The sequence below is a fragment of the Pseudophryne corroboree genome, chromosome 9 (genome assembly GCF_028390025.1).
Source record: "Pseudophryne corroboree isolate aPseCor3 chromosome 9, aPseCor3.hap2, whole genome shotgun sequence".
NCBI lineage: Eukaryota > Metazoa > Chordata > Amphibia > Anura > Myobatrachidae > Pseudophryne > Pseudophryne corroboree.
Window position 1 is genome coordinate 327480835 of NC_086452.1, and position 20551 is coordinate 327501385.

The following is a 20551-nucleotide window of genomic DNA, read 5'->3' on the forward strand; positions in this document are numbered from 1 at the left end:
AACCTGGGACAAATTATCCGCCACTCTATCATCCCCTATATCTCACATTACTCAGATCTCCATCACTACATTGGCTCTGATGATACCCCATCTTAATCTATCTAAATGGAGACATGCAGGTATATTATATCTAGGCGACCTACTCGACAGACTCTCTCTGTTACCCTTCTCAGCTCTCCAAGTAAAGTTCTCCCTTCCCGCCTCAGAACTCTTCCACTATCTGCAAGTTGCACACTGGTGGAGATCAATCCCTACTACCTCGTCGCCATCACACACATCCTCATATCCCCTATTCTCCCGCCTTTACCTAAATAAATCTAAAGGTGACATCACATTCTGGTATAAATTATTAATTACCCCTATTTCCCCTTCCAAAACTAACGCACAATTAAAATGGGAACTAGATCTGGGAAGAACCTTGTCGCCGACTGACTGGCGTCTCATTTTCTCAGCTTCCTACTCCATGTCCAAATGTTTGAATCATACTGAAATGCACATAAAACTGATCCATAGGCTATACTTGACACCCGACCGACTGCATAGATTTTGGCCCTCCTGTAGTAATAAATGCTGGAGACACTGTGGTTCAGTAGGTCATATTTACCATATATTTTGGACATGCCCGGTGATTACCAAATACTGGTCCGAAGTGTTTGACTTGATCAATAAAGTTCTATCCATCCATCTCACACTGGACCTGACCTTAGCATTACTTCATGTTGTCCCCCCTTCTGTCCCCCCCTCTAGCAGATACGTTTTAGGCCACATTTTAATAGCAGCTCGCGCCAACCTGGCTCAGCTGTGGAAACAACCTTCGCCCCCTACTCTGCTAAAAGTTATTTATAAAATGAACCATCACTTCCTCATGGAAACCGAATATATCCCCTCCTCCACCACTACTTCCTCTCCCAAGACAAGCTGGTCCATGTGGCATCAGTTTGTCTCCTCCGGCGAAGGATCTCAATACTTCCATAAACCATCTTCAAGTAGCCCATCTCACTTTAATTTGATTGAACAACCGATCAACGACTGATACTCTAGAAAGACGGCCTATTGGAATTTTCTTCCATTTGTGTACTGTTCTGTATCTTCCCTCTTTCAAGCCGGGGCAACGTTAGTTTAGATTCTCTTTCCCACCTTCTCTCTATCCATATCTAACTGCCTAGGCCTCACGAGCCGGAATCTTGATTTCTCGTTGCAATGTGAGTATTACTCCTGTATGGCTCCTCGTACCGAGGTTTTATGATTCCTAACAATGTCTCTATGTCTACTTTATGAAATCTGTTTCTTTTTTTCCAATTGTCTATTGCTGGGTGTAATTGCTATATTATATATGCTCGCTCTCAATGTACCAGTTCCTATTCCTGGTCTGGAAACCCCCCCCCTCCCCCCCCCCCCATGTACCTCCCCATTTGCCTTCATAATATGTTGTTTTACTTGTCCCCCTTTTCTTTCTGTACCCCATAAAAATTATATTTTTCTCAATAAAAATTATTGATTAAAAAAAAAAAAAGTCTGAACCTCAGGGAGAGCAGCCAACTGTTTAAGGAAAAAAATGGATAGGGCCGAAATTTGGACCTTTATGGATCCTAACCTCAGGCCCATATCCACACCTGTTTGCAGGAAGAGGAGAAACCGTCCCAGTTGAAACTTCACCGCAAGAAACTTCTTGGACTCACACCAAGATACATATTTTTTCCAAATACGATGGTAATGTTTTGACGTTACTCCTTTCCTAGCCTGTATCAGGGTAGGAATAACCTTGTTCGGAATGCCCTTCCGAGCTAGTATCTGGCGTTCAACTTCCATGCCGTCAAGCATAGCCGTGGTAAGTCTTGATAGGCGAACAGCCCCTGCTGCAGCAGGTCATCCCGAAGAGGAAGAGGCCTCGGCTCTTCTAGCAGTAGATCTAGAAGATCCGCGTACAAAGCCCTTCTTGGCCATTCCCGAGCAATGAGGATTGCCTGAACTCTTGTTCTCCTTATGAGTTTGAGAATGAGTGGAAGTGGAACACCCACGGAGTCACTAGGGCTTCCACCGCCACTGCTTGCGGGTCTCTCGACATGTAACAATACCGCCGAAGCTTCTTGTTGAGACGAGAGGCCATCATGTCGATTTGGGGTACGCCCCAAAGATCTGTTACCTCCGTGAACAACTCCGGATGGAGACCCCACTCCCTTGGATGGAGATCGTGTCTGCTGAGGAAGTCCGCTTCCCAGTTGTCTACTCCCGGAATGAAGATTGCTGACAGTGCCAACGCGTGTTTTTCTGCCCAGAGGATGATTCTTGTTACCTCTGACATTGCAGCTCTGCTCTTTATTCTGCCCTGTCAGTTTATGTAAGCCACTGTCGTTACATTGTCCGATTGCACCTGAATGGCCCGATTTCTCAGAAGATGGGCCGCTTGGAGAAGACCGTTGTAGACGGCTCTTAGTTCCAGAATGTTTACTGGCAGGCTGGCTTCCAGACTTGACCACCTTCCTTGAGTGACTGCGCCCCAGCCCCGGAGACTTGCATCCGTGGTTAGAAGGATCCAGTCCTGAATCCCGAACCTGTGGCCCTCCAGGAGGTGAGTTAGTTGCAACCACCAGAGAAGTGAAATCCTGGCCTTTGGTGACAGATGTATCCTCTGGTGAATATGTAGATGGGATCCCGACCACTTGTCCAGGAGATCCAGTTGGAAGGACCGAGCATGAAACCTCCCGTACTGTAGAACCGACACCCGGGCTGGCTTCAGGACATCCCGGACCATTGTTTGTATCACCAACGCTTTTTCCTCTGGAAGAAACACCCTCTGCACTTCCGTGTCGAGGATCATTCCCAGAAAAGACAATCTCCTGGTTGGTTCCAAATGGGATTTTGGAAGATTCAGGATCCAACCGTGTTACCTGAGCAGGTGGGTCATGAGAAGAATGGACTGTAACAGCTTCTCCTTGCACGATGCCTTCATCAGCATATCGTCTGGATAGGGAATTATGTTCACCCCCTGTTTGCGGAGGAGAACCATTATTTCCACCATTACCTTGGTGAATACCCTCAGTGCTGTGGAGAGGCCAAATGGCAGAGCCTGGAACTGATAGTGACAGTCCAACAGTGCGAATCGGAGATGAGCCTGATGCGGCGGCCAGATCGGAATGTGGAGGTACGCATCCTTGATATCCATGGATACCAGGAATTCCCCCTCTTCCAGACCTGATATCACCACCCTTAGAGGCTCCATTTTGAACTTGAACTCCTTCAGAAAGGGATTTAGCGATTTTAGGTTCAGAATCGGCCTGACTGAACCATCCGGTTTCGGTACCACGAAAAGGTTTGAATAGTAACCTTTGTTTTGCATACGAGGAGGGACCGGTACAATAACCTGTGCCTCCAGCAACTTCTGGACGGCAGCCTGCAGGACAGCCCTGTCAGTCAGCAAAGCTGGCAAGTCTGATTTTTACGAATCGGTGAGGAGGGAGATCTTGAAATTCCAGCCTGTACCCCTGGGACACGATATCTTGCACCCAGGGTTCCAGGCCGGATGACACCCAGACGTGACAGAAATGCCTGAGTCTCGCTCCCACCGGCCCCACCTCCAGGGCGTGCAGTCCACCGCCATGCGGAGGACTTCGGCGTACCTGAAGCAAGTTTCTGTTCCTGGGAACCCGCAGCAGCAGATTTCTTGGATTTGGGCCAACCTCCCCTAAAGAAGGTGTTGGATGGTCTGGCCTTTCGTGGTTTGGCAGCCCGAAAGGGCTATGATGCAGTTGAAGAAAAGGGTTTCTTCGTAGCAGGTGCAGCTGAGGGAAGAAAGGGTGACTTAACCGCTGTAGCCGTGGAGATCCACGCATCCATCACTTCCCCAAAGAGAGCCTGACCTGTGTAGGGTAGGGTCTCCACACTTCTCCTGGATTCCGCATTGGCAGACCACTGTCGCAGCCACAGTCCTCGACGAGCTGAGACAGACATGGAAGAAATTCCTGCAGTCATGGAACCCAGGTCTTTCATGGATTCTACCAGAAATCCTGCAGAATCCTGAATGTTACGCAAATACAATTCAACGTCAGATTTAGCCTTAGTATCCAACTCCTCAAGTAATGTGCCTGACCACTTTACTATAGCTTTGGCAATCCAAGCACTGGTAATAGTGGGACGTAGTATAGCCCCTGAAGCTGTGTACATGGATTTGAGCGTATGATCAATTTTACGATCAGCCATCTCTTTCAAGGCGGTGGATCCTGGAACAGGTAAAACCACCTTTTTTGAGAGTCTGGATACAGACACGTTCACTATGGGCGGGTTTTCCCATTTTTTCTACCCCTTTTAGGGATCTGGATTATTTTCTCAGGGTTTTCCCAAGCTTTTTCAAAAATAGCATTTAATTGTTTTGACGCAGGAAAGGTTAGCGAGGCTTTCTTATTTTCAGTGAAGTAAGCCTTCTCAACCTGCACAGGTGTTGTATCAGTAATATTCAACACATCCCTAATGGCCTCTATCATCAACTGCACCCCTTTTGCAAGAGATGCTGCCCCCCTCAACACATCCCCATCACGTCCCCAGTGTCAGAATTGGTATCCGTGTCATCTTGTATAATCTGCGCAAGAGCACGTTTTTGGGAATATACAGCAGGGTGCCTTGAGATATCAGAACTGGGCCAGACTGCCATAGAGTTCTGTAAAGCCTGAGTTGCATACTCATTCTGTGCAACCCTAGTAGAAATCTTAGAAATCATAGATTTGATAGAGGACAACCACTCAGGCTCCCTTGCTGGTATCTGTGCTAAAACAGTGCAATCCTGATTACATGGAATGGGATCATCCTGAGAGGACATACCCTCTGCAGCATATGACACAGAGTCCCTGGACATTGCTTAGTGGAGATTACAGACACTCCACACACACACACAGGGGAGAGCAGACAGAGTTTCACCCCCAAGAATGGCAAGAGAGACACAGAGATTGGAGCCAACCCACACACAGCGCTTTTTAGGTAAAGGGAGACCCCCAAGCAGTGCTGACTGTGCACGTTAATAGGTTACACAGCCCTTATACAGTCCCCCCCCCCCCCCCCCCCCACTTCTACAACCCCCTGGTACCGTGAGAGATAGCTGGAGTTGTTCTGGAGGGACTTGCTCTTCACTGACAGTGTTGTGCAGGCAGGAAAATGGCGCTGAATGCTGCAGGGTCCACTCTGAGGAGAAGCTCCGCCCCCAAAATGGCGCTGTCTTCTCGCTTTTCATAGGATTATACTGGCCTGAGGAATTATGCTGGCAGAGATCCCGGGACCCCGACAGGCTGTGTGACCAGTGTAGGGTGTAGGCACTGGCTCAGGGCGCCCCTCACAGCGCCGCACTATGTACCGCTGAGCCGCGGAGCGCAGTTAGTACTGCGCTCCATACCCTGTTGCCGCCATCTTCACACCGGCCCCCCCGCTTGCTAGGGGGTCGGTGACCCAGTCGCCACCAATCTTCTGGCTCTGTAAGGGGGTGGCGGCATGCTGCTGGGGTGAGCGATACCCTGTGGTGGGGAACGATCAATCCCCTCAGGAGCTCAGTGTCCTGTCAGCGGAGATAGTGGCTCATACCCCGCAGGGTGGACACTACTCCCCCCCTTAGTCCCACAAAGCAGGGAGGCTGTTCCCAGCAGCCTCCCTGTAAAATAATAAACTCTAAAAAAAACTTTTTCTAAAGAAGCTCTGTAGAGCTCCCCTAGCTGTGACCGGCTCTTCCGGGCACATCTTCTAAACTGAGTCTGGTAGGAGGGGCATAGAGGGAGGAGCCAGCCCACACTCTCAAACTCTTAAAGTGCCAATGTATCCTGGTGGACCCGTCTGTACCCCATGGTACTAATGTGGACCCCAGCATCCTCTAGGACAGAGGTCCTCAAACTCGGTCCTCGGGGGCCCACACAGTGCATGTTTTGCAGGTCTCCTCACAGAATCGCAAGTGAAATAATTAGCTCCACCTGTGGACCTTTTAAAATGTGTCAGTGAGTAATTAATACACCTGTGCACCTGCTGGGTTACCTGCAAAACATGCACTGTGTGTGCCCCCGAGGACCGAGTTTGAGGACCTCTGCTCTAGGACACAAGAGAAAATAATAATAATTATTAATAAAATGTATATATTTCAGTAGCGTATTAATAATTATAATGTAACATACACAGTGCATGTCTCAGATGGTTCCTCAACACGTGGAACTATCCATTCTTATCCTACACATGTTTTAGTCAGGATCGGTATGTGGTATCGGTATCACTCATTTTGATGTATGTCACCTCTGTTATTAATCTATTTTACCATGTACTTCTATCCGTAATACAGTACACTGACTGCTTTGTATGTCTCTCCACACTGCCACATTACGTAGCCCCTACTCAGGGCCGGTTCGAGGGGAAACGCATCTAGTTTCCCTTCGTGGAGAGTACCTTTTACTGTGCGGTGCGCGATGACGTCATCGCGCACCGCTCAGCATTTCAGCAGTGCTACTACTGTACAGGGGGCGTAACTGACCACACCCCCTGTTTTAAGCCACTCGAACCGGCCCTGAGTAGGGGCTACGTAATGTGGCAGTGTGGAGAGACATACAAAGCAGTCAGTGTATTACGGATAGAAGTACATGGTAAAATAGATTAATAACAGAGGTGACATACATCAAAATGAGTGAGGACAGAATGCAGTAATACTGCTATTACTACTACTACTACTACTACTACTACTACTACTACTACTACTACCACCACCACCACCACCACAACTACTACTACCACTATCACTACTGCTGCTACTACTACTACTACTGCTACTAAGCACACACAATATTGAACAATCAAATTAAATACTATATGCACTCAATGGGTGGTATTCAAATGATATATCATGCCCAATCTCCTTTCTAAAGTGATCCCCGTTATCTCACATATCGCACCCACAGTAATCAGATTTAGCTGCGTAACGGGTTGGGTGCCCTGGCTAACGCAGAGTTAGTGAGCTGAAATTATTATATCATGCCCTTCAGCAGAAACAGAACAGGTGTGGACAGGGCAGTCGAGAGCCGGCTGAACCCAGGTACTTTTCAAGGGCGTGGTCTAATCACAAGAGGTGTGGTCATGTACCCTTAGAAAAAAAATACTGAAAAAAATTGTATGTAAGCACCTCCAGGGCCACACTCCAGCCCAGTACACAGCAGAGTGTGCTGGGCTGAGGAGTAGAGCTGCAGCTGCTGCTGCCAGGTAAGGGGGAGGGGGCCTGGGCCCCTACTGGCCCCTCACTGGGCCCCTCCATCAGACCTGGGCCCGGGTAATTTGTACCCTCTCCCCCCTCTCTCGTCATCACTGGGTGTGGAGGGGGATGAAAAGAATTGAATACCGCCCAATGTGTTTCATTGTTCTGAATGTAAGCTCTCACGAGCAGGGCCCTCTTCCCTCATGTGCTTATCCTTTTCCTACTTTAATAATATTCAACTCATACTTGCCTACCTGACCCTCTCCATGAGGGAGAAAATGCTCTGTTCCTGGACTTTCCTGGTAATGTATGATTGCCATCACCTGTGGTGAGCTAGTTAATTGATAAGAAAGGTGTTTCACTTCAGGTGGTGGCAATTATACATTACCAGGAAAGTCCAGGAACAGAGCATTTTCTCCCTCATGGAGAGGGTCAGGTAGGCAAGTATGATTCAACTGCACCAAATCCAACAGTCTTCTGCCACCTGATACTTATACCAGTGTCATCTGCTGATGTAGCTATGTTTATTTACCCTGTCCTTGTCCTATACTGTCGTCAACTGGAAGTTGCTGTTTTCCTGCTTGATTATTTGTTTATGTACTCTGTAATTGGGCGCTGCGGAACCCTTGTGGCGCCATATAAATAAAGGATAATAATAATAATAATAATAATAATAAAAAATAATATATATAGCTATATATTTAACCACCTAAGTAATTTTTTTATGAAAGCAACTACTTTGCAATGACAGCACCGATTTAGATGGTTCAGGTGTCATTCAATAGGGTCGGTCATGTAGATGTGCAATAAGGTCACAGAATTTTGATAAGTGGTCAGGTTGTTGAAGTTTTGTCTGCCCTAAATTCAGTTGATATAATGAATTATCTCTAAATACTGTATCACAAATGTTTACACTTTTGGTATACAGTAAACAGTAAGGATACAATAAACTTTCGATGAATGCATTGTAGAATACACAATACTTTTTTTTTTTGCTAAATTTCAAGCAATGTGGTTGAATAGTAATGCAATTGATGAAAAAACAAACAGCAAATAAGCCCACTACTGCACACAGCCTAATAAAATAATCCTATTATACTAGCACACAGAAAGTACCATATATAAGACAATATTCAAGTTTAACATAGTATAATATTCCATATAGAGTGCTATGATACCTTGGGGTGGATTATGGGGTGAGGGCACCCCGAGGCACAACAATAAAGGCCGCCCCCCGCCTGCCTAATTTTATTATTTTTATTGATTGGTGTTAGGATTATTTTATTAAGCTGTGCGCAGTAGTGGGTTTATTTGCCTTTTTTTCCATCATACTGTATGTTGTTGGGGGGTTGATGACCCGGCCTTTTATAAACCTTCACTGAAAACCTGTGTATGCAGTAGCCCTCTATATATCCTTTTTTGTCTTAGTAATTCTATTAAAATTAGAATTTGAGGAATTGAGGAATATCAAATATGAAGTGCTCACTAACTAATACTGTAGCTGAGTGTGGGGAACTTGCACACGCATGTAATGGCTACCGGAATGAAAGCATTGTGTCTTTGTGCAGGAGTTCAACAGCTCCAAAGCTAGAAGTACAAGGAGCCGGGACGCCTCACCTCACCGAACATTGACTCAGGTGAGGGAGTACAGAGAAGTAGTGGAATACGAATTTGGGGTAGCTGAGGATGAACTGTACTTTTTGAAACTGACCGCCTATACATTAAACACATACTTGTCACCTCAAAGTGTAGTAAGCTGTGCCTCTCATCTCTCTGTATATAGGTTACTGAATTGCTATAGTTGTATGTTTTTTTTCTTCACCCCTATGTAAATAAAGGAAAATAATTACAATTGAAGCATTCTGTGTCATGGAAAGTATTCAGTCATATCTGATAACAACTTGGTACCTCCATCAGGGACGGAGAGCATTCCCAGAGCCTGAGTGGATTAATCGGGATAAAATACTGCGACCAGTAGGAGCACAAGAGAAGGTTCTGTTTTTGTGTTTGATCATAACTGATTCCAAATGTGCATTTCTGATCATCAGCCTTGAGGCTCTGCCCTAATACCTCACCTAGTTGTGGTATATAGCTAATATACATCATTGTGAATAGCACATGGGGCCTAATTCAGACCTGATCGCAGCAGCAAAATTGTTCTCTAATGGGCAAAGCCATGTGCACTGCAGGGGGGGGGGGGCTGATATAACATGTGCAGAGAGAGTTTGGTGGCGTGTGTTTAAACTGAAATCTAAATTGCAGTGTACAAATAAAGCAGACAGTATTTACCCTGCGCAGAAACAAAATAACCCACCCAAATCTAACTCTGCATGTTATATCTGCCCCACCTGCAGGGCACATTAGAGAACAATTTTCCTGCTGCGATCAGGTCTGAATTAGGCCAATGATCTCTTGGATCTGTTTGTCCTGGTTCTTAATATTGGCCAAGTGCACAGTGCAAAAGTTCAAATTCTGGATATAATAGTTTGTTTCCTTTTTATCTTGTGTCTTTCTTATTGTTAAGGGCCCCATACACTAGGATGATAATGCCCGATTTCAGGCATTCGGCCCAATATATCGGATGAAATCGGGCATTTTGGAGGTGTTTCCGATCCGATACACGTTCACCTGAGCATCGGATCAGATTCTCCAGATTGAATGTGCTGCACATTCAATCATGTCCGACCCCGCAGGCATGGTTGGGATCGCCCAAGATACATTGCAAGCAAAAGGACAACATACCATGTATCTTGGGCGATCCTGCCCCCGGGAGGCTGCTGGGGTGATCGCCTGCGACATGTCAGACGGACATGTCGCGTAAGTGTATGGGGCCCTTTAGACTGGATCATTACACAGCTGCATTGTATTGTATTATGCCAGGCTGCATGGGTGTGGACACCTGCGCACACTAAATGTAATATAACACTGTACTTATTTTAATTTTGCACCAAGTGCACTTTAATTGCTGTGGGTCTGATTCAAAGTAGCAGGCAAGTCATTTCTTCTCACTCTGAATGTGGGGCATTTGCATGAAGGCTGTTATTAGGGCATGTAGCCAGAATTGATGGCTGTGTAAAGTTGAGTTTATGCAGAGATTCATCTAATTTTAAGTATAGGACTAGTGCAAATTAGTGTTGATAGTGATTATTGATACTTCAACCAGAAGATGGATGGGGCGGTGTGTCTGCATAGACGTGGCCAACTGTGAATACAGGCATAGATCTAAATTTAGCACACAATGTGGCCGCACTTGCAGCAGACTTACATGCAATTTGGAATCAGGTACAATGTGAACATTATAAAACATTGGGGGTCATTCCGAGTTGTTCGCTCGTTGGCGATTTTCGCAACGGAGCGATTAAGGCAAAAATGCGCATGCGCATGGTACGCAGTGCGCATGCGCTAAGTATTTTAGCACAAAACTTAGCAGATTTACTCACGTCCGAACGAAGAATTTTCATCGTTGAAGTTATCAGAGTGTGATTGACAGGAAGTGGGTGTTTCTGGGCGGAAACTGGCTGTTTTCAGGGAGTGTGCGTAAAAACGCAGGCGTACCAGGATAAAACTCGGGAGTGTCTGGAGAAACGGGGGAGTGGCTGGCCGAACGCAGGGCGTGTTTGTGATGTCAAACCAAGAACGAAACGGGCTGAGGTGATCGCAGTGTAGGAGTAAGTCTCGAGCTACTCAGAAACTGCTAAGAATTTTCTATTCGCAATTCTGCTAATCTTTCGTTCGCTATTCTGCTAAACTAAAATACACTCCCAGAGGGCGGCGGCCTAGCGTGTGCAATGCTGCTAAAATCTGCTAGCGAGCAAACAACTCGGAATGACCCCCATTGTCTTAAATGAATTCAGTCGGTAGAATAGAACGTTGCAATTCAGTTCTCGTCATAAAACTTCCCCCCCACCCAGTGCCAGATTAAGGTCCACATGGGCCTGGAGCTGAAATTTACAAAGGGCCTAAACCACATATGGGGTAATTTAGAGTTGATCGCAGCAAATTTGTTAGCAGTTGGGCAAAACCATGTGCACTGCAGGTGGGGCAGATATAACATTTGCAGAGCGAGTTAGATTTGGGTTAGTTATATTGTTTCTGTGCAGGATAAATACTGGATGCTTTATTCTTACACTGCAATTTAGATATCAGTTTGAACACACCCCACCCAAATCTAACTCTCTCTGCACATATTATATCTGCCCCCCTGCAGTGTACATGGGTGGTCATTCCAAGTTGTTAGCTCGCTAGCAGTTTTTAGCAGCCGTGCAAACGCTATGCCGCCTCCCACTGTGATTGTATTTTAGCTTAGCAGAAGTGCGAACGAAAGGATCGCAGAGCGGCGGCAAAGTTTTTTTGTGCAGTTCAATACCTACTCAGCGCTTGCAATGACTTCAGACTGTTCAGTTCCTGTTTTGACGTCACAAACACACCCTGCGTTCGCCCAGCCACGCCTGCGTTTTTCCTGGCATGCCTGCGTTTTTTCGAACACTCTCTGAAAATGGTCAAGTGACACCCAGAAACGCCCACTTCATGTCAATTATTCTGCGGCCAGCAGTGCTACTGAAAAGCTTCGCTAGACCCTGTGTAAAACTACATCGCTCGTTGTAATAGTACGTCGCGCGTGCGCATTGCGCCGCATACGCTTGCGCAGAAGTGCCGTTTTTTAACCTCATAGCTGCACAGCAAACGAATGCAGATAGCGATCAACTCGGAATGACCACCATGGTTTTGTCCAACTGCTAACAAATTTGCTGCTGCAATCAACTCTGAATTAGGCCCATAGGCCCTCATTCCGAGTTGTTCGCTCGCAAGCTGCTTTTAGCAGCTTTGCACACGCTAAGCCGCCGCCTACTGGGAGTGAATCTTAGCTTATCAAAATTGCGAACGAAAGATTCGCAATATTGCGAAAAGACTTCTCTCTGCAGTTTCTGAGTAGCTCGAGACTTACTCTTCCAGTGCGATCAGTTCAGTGCTTGTCGTTCCTGGTTTGACGTCACAAACACACCCAGCGTTCGCCCAGACACTCCTCCGTTTCTCCAGCCACTCCCGCGTTTTTCCCAGAAACGGTAGCGTTTTTTCAAACACTCCCATAAAACGGCCAGTTTCCGCCCAGAAACACCCACTTCCTGTCAATCACACTCCGATCTCCAGAACGAAGAAAAAACCTCGTAATGCCGTGAGTAAAATACCAATCTTCATAGCAAATTTACTTGGCGCAGTCGCAGTGCGAACATTGCGCATGCGCAAATAGCGGAAAATCGCTGCGATGCGAAGAAAATTACCGAGCGAACAACTCAGAATGACCACCATAATGTCTAAAGGAAAATTGCACACACACACAACTACAACTACAAGGTGAGCTGGTGAAGATGGAACCAAATACAACAGTTTTGCCCTGTGCCGGCTCATTTTAACCCCTGCCTACAACTACTTATACACACACAGCATTTTTACAGCCCCTGACATTAGAAAGTTAATAAAACATGAACATTTCGGGTGTGTAATGAATATTGTGGAACTTTCGGCGTGGACTCTGGGGGTCATTCCGAGTTGTTCGCTTGCAAGCGGATTTTAGCAGATTTGCTCATGCTAAGCCGCCGCCTACTGGGAGTGAATCTTAGCATCTTAAAATTGCGAACGATGTATTCGCAATATTGCGATTACACACCTCGTAGCAGTTTCTGAGTAGCTTCAGACTTACTCGGCATCTGCGATCATTTCACTGCTTGTCGTTCCTGGTTTGACGTCACAAACACACCCAGCGTTCGCCCAGACACTCCCCCGTTTCTCCGGCCACTCCTGCGTTTTTTCCGGAAACGGTAGCGTTTTTTCCCACACGCCCATAAAACGGCCTGTTTCCGCCCAGTAACACCCATTTCCTGTCAATCACATTACGATCGCCAGAACGAAGAAAAAGCCGTGAGTAAAATTCCTAAGTGCATAGCAAATTTACTTGGCGCAGTCGCAGTGCGGACATTGCGCATGCGCATTAAGCGTAAAATCGCTGCGATGCGAAGATTTTTACCGAGCGAACAACTCGGAATGACCCCCTCTTTTCAAACAAGTGATTTCAAAATTTGTAGGCAATGTTAAGGATCCAAATTACAAAGAAATTATCTGGAAAATACTTAATAGTTTCAGAAACCTTGGCTGCAATATGAGTTTAAAGGTACATTTTTTGAATTCCCATATTGAGCATTTCCCAAATAATCTCGGAGACTGCAGTGAAGAACAGGGTGAACGGTTCCACCAAGACGTTAAACATGTGGAAAGAAGATTCCAGGGTCGTTGTGACGTCAGCATGATGGTTGACTACTGCTGATGATACACAGAGACGACACAGAAAAAAACTTATAAGCGAAAAGCGACAAAATGAAATTTGAAGTAAAAAAAAAACAAGATAACGATTTCTTCAATAATTATGGTTTTGTTTCTTTTATTGTTATTTTATCACGTAATTAAGAAAAAACACAGTGATATCATCTACACTTCTTCATATTTCACAATAAATGTCAAGAAGAATTAAACGTCTTGTTTTTTCTTCAAAATGTATGTAACCTCCTTATAGGTAAATGTGATGTGGTAATTTGTTTTATATACTATTTCTTGATGTACACAGTAATATAATTAAGAATATAAAAGTATTATTAAAAAAGCTTTCAATACCTTAAATTTTGCAGACCTGTGAATAGTTAATGTTAGGCACACACAATGTTGGACAATCAAAGTACATACCTGGGGGCGTGGCCTGGCTGCTGAAGGTGGCAGACACGAACTGAGAGAGCTCCTGCGACCCGGGGCTCCTTTCTCTCTACATACCCCCTCTCTGGGCTCCCTTTGTGTCCTCAGCTGCCCCCCTGTCCCTCCTGTTCCCTCTGCAGTGCCCTTGTTCGTGGAATGGGGAGTGGTTTTCACTGCTCCTGCGGGTTGCGGCCTACAGGGCTCATACAAGCCGGGGCCTCGATATCCTCCCCGGACCGGCGGCAGCTCCAGTGCCTTCCGAATCGGGCCGCGGACCTCTCCCGGACCTCCGTTCTTCATATCGCCGCCAGCCGCGGCTAAGAGACGCTCCCTGCTGCCCGCTGCTTACCTCCATTGCCCGGGGATCCCGAGACTTGCCGCACGAGACGGGGCCGACAGACGCCCGGCGGCCATCTTAGCAGCACTCCTGTTCCCTGCTGTCTCTCTCCCGCTGGGCCCCAGAAGTGAGTACGATCCTCAGACTCGCGGTCTGTGGGGCTCCGGTGGGGTGAGGGGGGGGGGGATGACCATAGGGCTATACACTGTGTCCTAGGTGGTGACCTCACTGCAGCCCACATACGGCCAGCAGCCCTGGTGCGTTTTTTGCTTGCTCCAATTAGCTCCTTGCTCCTACCGGAGCTATAACTGAATTTTCACCCGCTGCTGCCATCCATATACAGCTTGACCCTTCTGGCCAGGGGGGGCCACGGAGCCTGAAGAGCGGTGTTACAGCCGCATACTTTCTATCGCATGGTGTCCAGTATCTACACCCAGACTGGATCGAGCCCTGATGTTATGTCGCTGTGAATAGCCGTATAGCTCCCTAGCTATGTGTCTGCCTGCCTGATGTCGCCCTAAGGCCGCGTGGGGGCTTTTGCACGACGACAATCCACGTGTTTTTATAATGCCGAGGTTATGTGAAAGTGTAATACTGCACTGCCTTATTTGAAGACCGATCTCATGGTGAGAGGGATAAAGAAAAAAAGGCCAAGACCAAACCGGACGCGATCCCATCCCCCGCTACCCGACATTCGTCGGACCTACGTCAGTTCTTAACTACTCCAACCTCAAGCCCTGCTGCTTCCTCTACTGTCCCGGCCTCCCCGATTCTACACGGTCTGGTAGACGACATGTCGTCCCCCGGGAATCCGCAGCCTCCACAGGCCTCCTCTTTGTCTGCAGAGATTAGCGAGATCCTACCTCATGTTAAATCACTTCCCACGAAACAAGATTTTTCGGCCTTGGAGACCCGCTTGCTTTCCACCATCACTCAGGAAGTGGCAGCGCTTCGACAAGACATGTCTCAAATTGCGGCCCGTGTAGATATACTGGAACGCCATGAGTCGTCTAGCATGGATACCCTTACTAAATTTCGAGAGGTGCTTTCTCATCAGAGGGGTGATATCTCTTTTCTCAAATCACGTATCAAAGATGTTTATAATCGCGGACGGCGAAATAATATCAGGGTCAGGGGCCTGCCCGAGAGCGTCCAACAGGCTGACCTGACGAATGCTTTAACTACAATATTTGGAGAACTTATTGACCTGGATCCAAACAAGGACATTATATTTGATAGAGCACACCCTCCGCCCTCGCGGCTTGTCGTCTGACAGACCACGCAATGTGATTTGCAGGCTCCACTATTATGTCCAAAAAGAGGAAATAATGAGGTCGGCCCGTCAGCTGGATAGTATTGATTTTCAAGGAGACAAGATTCAGTTATTTCCTGATCTTGCCTGGTCGACCTTGCAGCAGCGTCGAGCCTTGAAGCCTCTCACGGATTCCCTCAGGAAACTTGAACTGAAATACAGATGGGGCTTCCCTTTTTCCCTTCAGGTTTCTCATAGTGGCAAAGTTGCGAGTCTCTCCAGACCTTCGGACTTACAGGCCTTCTTCACGACATTGGGTATACCTCCGGTGCCGCTACCTGATTGGGAAGCTTTTCACCACCTGCCGGATTTGCCTGTTGTGATTCCTCCGGACGACGCGTGGCAACAAGTGCGCTCCACACGGACGCGGGGGTCTACTCCTGCTGGTTCTCGTTCCTCTGAGCCTCCATGAAGGGGGGGGTTTCGTCTCGTGCTGACGTGAATTCTCCTGTTACTCTTGTCGTACACTTGATTTGATTTTGTTTAAGCTGCGTTCTTTATTTCCGTGATGATACTCATTTATATAATTGTTCAGCTTTCATGAAACTTTGCTAAAAGGTTTATAGATTATATTTTTGGGGTTTTTTTCTATACGTTTCACTCTGTGCCTATGCGCACTCCTTGGTTAACACTTCATATTAGACTAGCTTCTATATTGTGGATGGTCGCTGTCCTTGGCCCCCCGTAGGACCCCCATTATGCTGCATCCCTCGTCTCTTTGGGCTGGGAGTCGGCAGGATTCCACTCCTGTCCTTTTTGCAGCTGTCTTTTTTCTAATATTGTTATCATCTTTGTTAAATATCGTAGTACTTTGTGGTGTGGCTTTCCACACTGCATCTTCTTTTCCGCCTTTCTCTGATTTCCTTCTCTTTCTATTTCCTTTCCTTGCTGTTCTTCCTTTCCCCCCTCAAGTGTCTGTTGTAGGGATGACCGTTGTGAATTTCTTAGGTCTGCTGTAACAATGGGATTGAATGATTTACATGTCACTACCCTTAATGTTAAAGGGTTGAATGTTCCTGAGAAAAGGTCTAAACTCCTCAAATGGCTTAGAGATGAGAGAGTTGACGTTGCTTTTATTCAGGAAACGCATTTTAAGATGGGACATGTACCGTCTTTGAAATGTCACTACTATCCTCATGTTTTCCTGTCTAATAATCCTTCCGGCAAGACATTAGGTGTGGCTGTTTTACTGGCTCGCCACCTGCCTATCCTTAATGTTACTTCCATAGACTAGCTGAAGGTTGCTGGTAAAATGCGATATACACGGCCAACGCTTTTCTTTTTTGAACGTATATGCTCCCAATGCTAAACAACCTTCCTTTTTGTCCTCGGTTTTGGAAATTGCTGAGTCGCTCCTAGAAGGGGTGGTAGTAATGGGAGGTGACTTAAATTGGACTCTTGATCCCCTTCATGACAACTCTAAAAAGATTTCTTGCAGGCCAGAGAGGGAGCATAGGGGGGTGAGACGCACCTTGCTCGACCACCAGCTGATTGACACATGGGCCAAAATTTACTAAGAATTCGAGTTTGTCCGATGTGTGTTTTTTTTTTTCTAAGTCCCAATCCGGGAATTCACTAAGCACCAATCTCGGCAGTGTTTGGACTATTCATAATGGTTTGATTAGCAAAGTTCAGAAATACGAATGAATAGACCATCGGTCAAACGCGGCTGTTATTTCATACAATACGGGAATTCACTATTCATTCGTATTTGGGTGTTAGTTTCTGAGTGCGCAATTGCGGTCGTATTTTTTTGCGATTCGGTAAAAAAAGCAGCAAAAAAATAGACCTGCTTTTTTCAATCGTGTTTACATGTGTTGCATCTCAAAAATCACTCACACCTGAATACGGATGCCTATAAAAGGATGTTTGGCCCAATTCAATCCACCTACACTCAGAAATGACAGCAGGACTGTGGACCAGTGATATTTTGTGTGCTGTGGGATTCCTCAGACTCAGACATCAGCCTGTAAGTAACCAGGGCCAACAAACTGAACATGGTCAGCAGGTTGTACAGGTTCCGCGGAGGCTGCGCAGGCCTCATTTTTTTAGGGGGCGTTTAAACTTGAACGCATTGTCCGATGATATGGTCATACAGATGTTCCGTCTAAATCGTAACAACATTTTCCGTCTGTATGACCTTGTCAAACTGGGCCTAGCTCTGTCTCAGGCCTGCACAAACTCCTGGCTGTGTTGCACTTTATGGCTACTGGCAGCTTTCAGGCTGTGTCTGGGGATGTCATAGGAATCTCACAGCCCTCATTTTCCAGAATATTAACACAGGTGATGTATACCTAACTACCTCTTCTGTTTTTTGTTTGTTTTAATTTCTCGGTGGCCAGTTCTGTCCTAAAATCTCATGTTTATTGTTCTTTCAAATATACACACAGGTGTTGGCTGTTTTGCAGCCCCACATCGATGCCTCAATCTGCTTCCCTACCCAGGAGTCTCAGTGGCATGCCGTCAGGGTAGATTTCTATGAGCTGGCTGGCATGCCCAATGTGCTTGGAGCCATAGATTGCACACACATTCAGCTGAGACCACCTAGGGGCAGGCAGCACATATATACTAATCGCCATTTCGAACACTCCACAAATGTGCAGGTGGTTTGTGATGCAAATCTCAAAATAATGAGTGTTGTTGCTGGTTACCCTGGGGGCTGCCATGACTCCTTCATCCTCACTCAGTCATCCCTCTTTGATAAGTTTGAGGACGGACAAATGCCAGATGGATGGCTGCTGGGTATGTAATTTGATATGTGTAGGCCTGCGTATACTTTGTCCAAATACAGGGGCAGATGTATTAACCTGTAAAAGGCATAAGGAAGTGAGAAACCAGGGATATGTGCAAGGTGATAAAGGCACCAGCCAATCAGCTCCAATATGTAAATGAACATTTAGGAACAGATTGTCCGCTGCCTTTATTACCTTGCACATATCACTGGTTTATCACTTCCTTATGCCTTCTACAGGTTAATACATCTGCCCCATAGTGTGTTACTTATGTGTTGCTGTATCTTAACATGAATCACGTTACTATATCTGTCTTTTAGGTGATGGAGGATATGGTTGTTTCTCTTGGCTTCTAACTCCATTGTCCCGACCTGATACCCCTGCTGAACACAATTACAATAATGCACATAAGTCCACGCGGAATGTGATAGAAAGATGTTTTGGTGTGCTGAAATCTAGGTTTCGGTGTCTGGATAAGTCTGGTGGCCTTTTGTTGTATAGTCCCTCCAAGGTGACTCAAATTGTGTTCTGCTGCTGCTTTCTTCATAACATGTGTTTGCAACAACATCTGCCACATGTTGAGGAGGAGGATGAAGAAAGCAGCCAGCAAGCAGAGGAATTAGAGACATCTGGTGATACTTGGAGTACAGATGTAGGGAGGCAGGTTAGGCAAGAGCTCATCACTCGCTATTTCTAAGGTAAGTTTGTTTTGCTTATTTCATTTGTTGTGTAATCATAAATAGATGTTGGCCCATTTTTAGTGTAAAAACCATTACTCAGAATGTGTCTGTCTCCTTGAGACATACAAACATACCCTCGCTTTATGCAAAACAAATGTCGCATGTGTCTTGTGTTTTTAAAAAAAATCTAAACAACAGATTATGAGTGGCATGCATTAAGTCTGGATAAGTGTTCGTAAACTTGCACTGATAATTTATTACAAGCACACATAATCCACATAGTAATTTATTTAGTATTTTACTTTATGATTGTGTTGGACGTCCTAATGCACAGGTTCTCAAACTCGGCCCTCAGGACCACACACAGTGCATGTTTTGCAGGTAACCCAGTAGAAGCACAGGTGTATGCGTTACTCACAGACACATTTTAAAAGGTTCACAGGTGGAGCTAATTATGTCACTTGTGATTCTGTAAGGAGACCTGCAAAACATGCACTGTGTGGGGTCCTGAGGGCTGAGTTTGAGAACCTGTGTTCTAAATAAACAGTCCTCAACATATAATATGTTAGCCTTGAGGAATACATGTGTCCCTATGTGTGATGCTCCATCATATTTAAGGGACACAAACTTACTGTCATCAAAAATAATTTATTTTGTAATGTTTGCTGCAGTTAACTTGCTGATTTGTAAGGAGATACACAGTTTGCCACATATATACATTATTATCCACATTATTTGTGTTTTGGTTTAGAATTTCTTTTTTTTTGTTTCTGCATCATGTGTAATAACATTATTACTCATTTTTAACACACACAAACATGGCCCAACAATAATGACATTCATTTTGGCAATGAATTATCTCAATTCAATGACAACATATTAAAAGCTTTTTACGCAACTCAATTGTGTTATTCTTGTAATGCTGTATAGAGAAGAAAGGTAAAATAGTTAACAATCACATTGTAATTTGGATTGGCTGCAGGATATGAGAATTATTGGAATCTAGAAAGAGTAATGATTATAAAAAAATCAAGTGGTATGGTTACTTCCTGCTAACATGTATGTGCAGCTCCAACAACATTTACATCCTCCAAAAATAAACAAAGATGGTAAAGAATAAATGTGCGTACAAATTTGATGCTGTTGTTTGTAGCACTTATAATTAATGATGTTGTATAAATTGTCAAGGAGCTAAGTGTTATATATATTTAGCCAAACATACACTTACTAACTATTTTGAATTACTTCTCAGAAATGTTAAATTTGTTTGTTTTGTTTTAATTTTTTTTGGGTGCCTGCTTGTCCTGCCCTTTGCCAATAGCACTGTCATGTTGTCGTGCTCTAGTGGAGCGTCTTTGTGGTGATGAGACTGGCGTGATATTTGGAGTAGTCGTACCAGAACTGCTGCTTGTTTACTGTTGGTGCATGGATCTGAATGTTTCATTCAGGTTAGTGAGGGTGGCATTGAGTTCACGTGTAGCAGCATTTTGATTGTCTACAATTCGGAATAAACTTTCATTAATCTTTTGATTGTTTTGAAAAATGTTCATT

The 20551-nt window shown here is 45.5% G+C and overlaps 1 protein-coding gene across 1 annotated transcript in view; it reads left to right on the forward strand.

Annotated features, from left to right (window-relative positions):
* LOC134958811 (TRIO and F-actin-binding protein-like) overlaps positions 1–20551 on the forward strand; it is a 132467-nt gene that overhangs the window by 83250 nt on the left and 28666 nt on the right. Inside the window, exon 10 of the mRNA XM_063941532.1 lies at positions 8770–8838. Within this exon, the coding sequence (XP_063797602.1) occupies positions 8770–8838 (69 nt within the window). The remainder of the gene's footprint in view (positions 1–8769; positions 8839–20551) is intronic.